The sequence below is a fragment of the Scleropages formosus genome, chromosome 16 (genome assembly GCF_900964775.1).
Source record: "Scleropages formosus chromosome 16, fSclFor1.1, whole genome shotgun sequence".
NCBI lineage: Eukaryota > Metazoa > Chordata > Actinopteri > Osteoglossiformes > Osteoglossidae > Scleropages > Scleropages formosus.
In genome coordinates, this window is record NC_041821.1 from 6,160,249 (window position 1) to 6,166,956 (window position 6,708).

Consider the following 6,708-nt stretch of genomic DNA (forward strand, 5'->3'; position numbering starts at 1 on the left):
TACTACAGTCTAGTTACCTTAACTAAATGTTAATTATTAAAAGTAACCAAAGCTTCATATAATTAATGGATGCTGCTCCTGCGCGTGCGCACACCGTAATTGAGTACATCCTCACTTGTCCGGATATCGGGTCGTACCGCTCTTTTTTACTTCCGGTTCATCCTTCTTGCGCTCTTGCCAGGGCTGAACTGTGCAATGACAGTATGCCTTAACTGTAGGCAAATTTGTTCATGTCATAATTATTTTTATTAAATTAATTGAGCAAATTGTAACCGTATTTTAATTTTATTACAATCAGTGTATCTCCCGTTTTGATACCCAGTGGTTGTCATGCCTTTCTCTGCACATTTCAGCTGTTTTTTATTTCTGTTGAAATGTTATAATTGTGTGCATAATGTTAGTAATTTTTTGGTAACAAAAATTAACGTCGTGTAGAGAACGACGAACAAAAACTAGACATTGACATTGCCGGTGGGATTCGCGAAGAAAGCAAATTGACATGAACAAATTTGAAATTAAGTACATACATGAAACAAAACAAAAAAACTTATCAATAACAAAAGCGGTTACATCAAGAAGCACAGTGAGTCAAGCTGGTTTTTAAGTTACAATCATGCATTCTTTTAATCAAATTAATGTTTAATTTTCTTTTTTTACGGCAGGAAAACGTACAGCCTAAATTTACTTATCTATCATAACGTTTTGCTAATAAAACAGTTAATTATGTCGAACCTATTATCAATGTCTTTCTTGAACTCATATATTCCAAGCAATCCGTGTTTAGAATGTTCATGTTTAACAGTCACAGTGAGGAGGACGTTCCCACCGGCAAATTCAGCTTCTCCGGAAGTGATGTTATTCGGGTTTCCTTTTACTTCCAGGTCACCCCCGACTGACGCTCTGCTCCTAGTGACGCTGGACAGCAGTCAGTGACAGGTAAACATCGCACCACCACGGATCTCAGCCAGCTTCGGCTTCGCTGTGTCCCTCGTCCAGCGGCTCTCTTTTCGGAACCCCTTTCTCGCGGCGCCGGAGAACGTCGGTTGGTCCAAGAAGTCGCTAAATACTCAGCTTTCAGCTCCTCCTGCGTCGGTCGTGTGTAACTAACTAACTGACTGACTAGCTAACTTTTGCTGTCACACAGACAGTGAATGAGTCAGTCCGTCTCCTCCTGTGTTTGTTTGTTGTTTGGTTGGTTTCTAACTTTATTCTCTTCTTCACGTGCGCACCATGGTCATCGTTTCAGCTGCGCTGCTCTTGTCTGACCTGTTTTTTGTCCGTGTTTCCCTGAGGTTCGAGCGCAGCTCCGCTCCTCCGCAGGCAGAGCAGCCCTGGCCCTGGCTGTGTGTGTGACTGACTCTGTGTGCTCTGCTCCAGCTCTCCACAAGTTACACCTCCTTCCATCACTTTAAAGTATGTCCACGAGCAGAATGCAGGTGTAACTTCTAAACAAGGATCTACTCGTGTCTTCTGACCGACTTCCTCACATAGATCATCATCATGATCATGTTTCTGCTTGTGTGTTTACATTGATTCATTTCGCTGAGTGACACTTAGCCGCTTTAAATTACAATCGATGTTAAGGTCACAATTCTTACACGCACATGCTTACAATTATTCACCCATTTATACAGCTGGGTAATTTTTACTGGAGCAATTCAGAGTAAGTACCTCGCTCAAGGGTGCCACAGCCAGAGGTGGGGCTTGAACCTGCAACCTTTGGGTCCGAATGTAGCAGAACTACCCACTATGACACCAGTGCCCCTTTTTTAAGTAGATATTTCTCTAAATTTTAAATATTCATTTTGTTAATACCATTTTGAATTTTATTAATATGCTCTATGATAATGAGTTTGGATCCAAAGGCAGCAGAACTTGCCACTACGCTACCAGCTGTCCCATGATGGGATCATGCAGGATGTTCTTCGAATCTGATTTTTTTGCGTGGGAATGATCCAACGAGTTTTCTTAAAGGCAAAATGTACGGGTCATAATATTTTCTTGCGTGTGAGAGATCATACCAAGCTGTCCTAGCTTTGAATGTTGGGAGTAAAATTTAAGCTGTAATAGAATGATATACATAATTGTTGTGTAAGTAATGACTGACAGTACAATTGAACAGAGGAGTTGGTTGGGATATTTTGACACCACCGTTTGTTACATAGACTAAAACATTGCGTGGAGATGTCACATTTAAATTTGTATTTACTTGTGTTTGTTATGCTTACCGTGGAATTGAGTGTCTGGCAGAACTGATTCCTTATGCAAATGTATGTTTTCTGCATCATTCACTTGCAGGGGATGCTGGGGTACATCTGGCAGTACTTCTACACGTCCTTCTTCCGATTCTGGCTGAAATGGATCCTCCGACAGGTGACGGGGAAATGCGAGCTGCAGCGCATTTGCAGCGGCTATAAACAAGGCGCGCCTCGGACCAGCAGAGCGGGTGAGGAGGGCACCGGAAATGAACACTGCTGGCCTTCTTGAGAAGAGCCGTTTATGCACGTTCTCTGTCAGACTGGGACTGGAGCTGGTAGAGAGCTGCCTTGCTTGTCATGTGCCCAATGACCTTCTCACCTGCTGTAATTTTCTTCCACTTCAGAATATTCACTCGAGTCCTCAAAAAGTAAGGTAAGTCAATTGCAAATTCTAGCAGCATTTAGCAGCTCGTAGTTTATTAATTGTGACCCATCTTAAATAGTTGCATAATTAGCATAACTTCAATAAAACCCCCCCCAAAAATTACATGGTGCAGGGGTTGTTTGAAGCTATTAAAGTCCTCCTGCATTGAATGGGCCACAGTCAGGCGCTCCAAATCAGACAGACACTCCAGGCATGGAGAGAGCAATCCACTGTTTTTTGCGAGAAGACCAAAACCTCAGACTTATAGGAGCTGATTTTTATACCAGCTGCTTCACACTCAGCAGCAAACTGCTCAAGTGAATGCCGAAGGTCACAGTCAGATGAGGCCTGGAGGATCCCATCCTTAGCTCCTCTATCCTGTACACCCTCCAAGCCTCAGCTGCGCCTGGAGGTCCTGTCCATGAAGATCATAAATGGGGAACAGGTTCAACTTAATGCCTAGAATATGGACTCGGCTCACGCTGCACTTGTACAGGGATCCGCTGGCACACGTCGGTAGTCCCTCTACCCCATGTTCCTCCAGTACCTCCCATAGCACATGCTGTGGGACACGGTCATATACGCCTCATCCAACACGTGTTGACTGGATTATCGTATTCCCATGCTCCCTCAAGCAGCTGTGCCAAGGAGAACAGCTGGTCCACTGTTTCACGGTCAGGATGACATCTAGTATGACTCCTGAATCTGAGGCTCAGCTATCGGACGCAGCCTCCTTTCTACCAGCCAGCAATCTCTCAGCACTTCCCCATCCTTGCTTACTGCAGCCTGGGCAAAATGACACTTTTTCCCTCCTGAGGTGCAAAATGTTTTAACAATTCATGCAATAAAAAAACAGCCTTGTTGGTTTTTCTCCATGGCCTCTCATGCTCCTCCCATGCCTGAGTTTTCACTTATGGTGCCTCAGCCAAATCAGGAGATCCCTCCAAAGGCATTGCTTCCATGCCCTCCTTTATTCTTGGGAAATTTGCCAGTCAGTAGTTCGACATCAGACTACAAGTTTTACATATTTGCAATAACCAGAAACAAAAAAAAAACATCTATAAGAAATTAACTATATTCTGAATTTCAGCAGATGGTTTGTTTTAATGCTCAGGGCTCTTTTTGCCGTTTAAGTATTAGAATGGAGCAGCTTGACTGTGGTGAGTTTTAAACGCCTTGATTTGTCGAAAGGTATATCAAGTGCTCGCTTGCTCTGATTTCTCTGGCAACAGGCGTTAAGAAGTGCAGTCAGCGTAGATGAAGATCAAGTGGAGAAGTGCGTTGTGGCTATAATGCAGGAAAAGAATATTCATTCCCAGAAAGATCCCACGTAAGTTAGGACATTCTCTCCCTCTGACAGCAGAAAATTCAAGGGTTCTTAACCTGAGGCCTGTGCTTTGAAAATAACACAAAGTAAAAGTTATGAATAAAATAAAAATAACAACTATGATATTACCGTCTGTGACAATTCTATGTGAGGGTAATCAAATGTTAGTGAAATAAGTAGCAGTGTTTTCTGTGCATTTATTTCTGAGCATATTTCTTGATGGGGTCCTTAGATTCTGTCAGATTATTAACCGGCACGTGACCTAGAGACGGTTAAAGACCCCTGGTGTAATCGAACACACCAAGATGTTGCTTCATTTTGAGTGCGTGTGCGTTTAACACTGATGTTACGTGTACTTTTTCCTCATCTAGCTTCAAAGCAAATCTCCGAGTTTGTATATTCCAAATAACTGGATACAAAAAATTATACAACTCTGTGGAAAACCTCAGGAAAGAGGTATTTGATTCTGAAAATAAAGCACACGAAGATATGCTTTTGAAGGTAAGCCCAGTTGTAGGATGTCAGTTGGGCTACGCTGAAGAAAATTAAATACATTTCCTGAAAATAAATGTGTAGCCTGTTTTTATGGTGGTTTTTCAAATATTGGTCAGAAAATGTTTTTATTCGTGGTTAACGTATTGGCAATAGGCTCTTTGAATGAGCTGCTTTGTTCTCTGAAGACTGTAACATTCAGCTGAGCTATTTTTCTTCAGTTATGGAACTTGCTGAAGCCCTCAGTGAAGCTAGAGTCCAGAATTACGAAGCAGTGGGGAGACGTTGGTTTCCAGGGTGATGATCCAAAGACGGACTTCAGAGGAATGGGCATGCTGGGCTTGACCAATCTCGTGTGAGTTCTCGACCCGGGTCCTGCATGTGGATGATGCAGGGCGCTGAGATGTGTTAGCCCTTGCACTCCTTTTAATGGCCTTAATCTTATCAGTCGTGCTAAGCTATACAAAATAATAAACAAGCACAGGAAGATAAGACTGGAATGGTTTTGGCTCTGGTTTTGTTTTATACTCCATTTCTTTGCAGTTTCTTCAGTGAGAGATACACAGATTTGTCTCAACAAGTCCTGTCTCACTCAAACCATCCCAAACTGGGGTAGGATTGTCTCCTCCACCTCATCTCCAGAGTTGTGTGAATGAGTTAGGAGTTTTTATGCCTTCACTTGATACTGTGTGTGTTGTAGTTACTCGTACGCCATCGTGGGGATTAACCTGACGGAGATGGCCTACAGCTTGCTCAAGGCTGGGACGCTCAAACCTCACTTCTATAACGGCGTTCTGGGAGTTCCGCATCTGGAGCACTTCCATCAACTCTACTGTAAGTGTGCAGCATGGGGTGGGGTTCTGCAGCCACTGATAGGCTTGTGCAACAAGGCTTTCCTTGTATCATACGCAGAGTTACCGTAACCCAAGGCAAAGCACCCCCCAAATTGCCAGTGGAATTGATGTGGCAGCAGTCATGTATGCAAGGATACAGGGCTATGGGACAGCTGGTAGTGTAGTGGTTAGAGATACTGCCTTTGGACCCACAGGTCACAGGTTTGACTCCCACCTCCAGCTATAGTACCCTTGAGCAAGGCACTTATCCTCAGTTACTCTAGTAAAATTAAGCAGCTGTATAAAGGGGTAAATATTTGTAAATACCTTAACATTGTAAATTGCTTTGGAGAAAAGCGTCAGATAAATGAATAAATGTAATACTATCATGGCTAATCTGTGATTTCCTTCCTTCCCCCCCCCATCAGGTTACCTCGCATATGAGTTTGATAAGTTTTGGATGGAGGAGGAGCCCACGAGCATCATGGAGTTTAACCAATACCGGGAGAAGTTTCAGGAGAAGGTGAAGAAGCTCCTGGAGCAGCCGGACGTGTCCCTTTCGCTCCGAGAGCTTTCTGATCAGTGACAACGGCACCTTCGTTTTCCTCTCATAACCCTTACACTAAAATACCTGCTTCCTTTAAATTAAAAATCCGTGACTTTTTTTACTCTAATGTTTTTTACAGACTTATGAAGTTAAACAACTAAAATTGTTTAAAAAAAGAAAAAAAAGAAAGAAAATAAATCCATCGGTGCTCACATTGACTGTGGATGGGGTTACAGCATTTAAATGATAGAAAAATCGCACGTGTTGCTATTTGAAATGGTTGCGTTTTTTAGTACCACGATGGGTGAAAGCTAGTTGGAAATCGGAATGCGTGTAAATTTGGGGAAAAACTGTTTTCGCTTATTAAAGACACAGTCCTGGTTTTCTAGTCTTAACATCCAAATCTCAGGAAATTTGTACTAATATCCAGAGAGCGATGTGTCTTTTTACTGGTTAAATAAGACTAGCTTTGCTTGTACCTTGTTGTTGCAGTTTCTTAAGACTAAAGACTCAGCAGGACATTGTTCTAAAAGACTGATCAAAGCCTTGCATGATTTAATGTGATGCATTAATTCCCATATCAGGGTTTCTTGCCCCATATTGTGGTGTTCAGTGTTCAGTTTACACAAAATGGCCTGTTATGCATCAGTATGGACATTTCCTTAAATGGCTGTACATCCATTCCACCTCCTCTGGTACGTGCTGGACTGATGTATTATAAATTTTTTGTGCACTGTAGCTGACTAGCTGTTGACCAACTTTTACCCTGTTATTTATATGCGGCCTCCTGCTTTGGAAGACTTTGTAATTTTATAGGAAATGTAGGTTGTTCCTTTTTATGTCCACACAAGTGCTGTGCATGATGCAAATCCTCATAAATGTTCTGT

The 6,708-nt window shown here is 42.5% G+C and overlaps 1 protein-coding gene across 3 annotated transcripts; it reads left to right on the forward strand.

Moving 5' to 3' along the window:
* Positions 1-881: 881 nt before the first annotated feature.
* elmod2 (ELMO/CED-12 domain containing 2) lies at positions 882-6,708 on the forward strand. 3 transcript variants are annotated; one of them, XM_029259162.1, is made up of 10 exons: positions 882-1,042; positions 1,293-1,413; positions 2,299-2,446; positions 2,603-2,631; positions 3,855-3,952; positions 4,321-4,450; positions 4,663-4,796; positions 4,985-5,053; positions 5,142-5,275; positions 5,703-6,708. In XM_029259162.1, the coding sequence occupies exons 3-10, from the start codon at positions 2,302-2,304 to the stop codon at positions 5,858-5,860; spliced, it is 897 nt and encodes a 298-aa protein (XP_029114995.1). In that variant the 5' UTR covers positions 882-1,042; positions 1,293-1,413; positions 2,299-2,301; the 3' UTR covers positions 5,861-6,708. The 3 variants fall into 3 exon arrangements, with proteins under 3 accessions (XP_029114995.1, XP_029114996.1, XP_018591600.1); XM_029259163.1 differs by having other exon boundaries at positions 882-936; XM_018736084.2 differs by lacking the exon at positions 1,293-1,413 and having other exon boundaries at positions 882-936.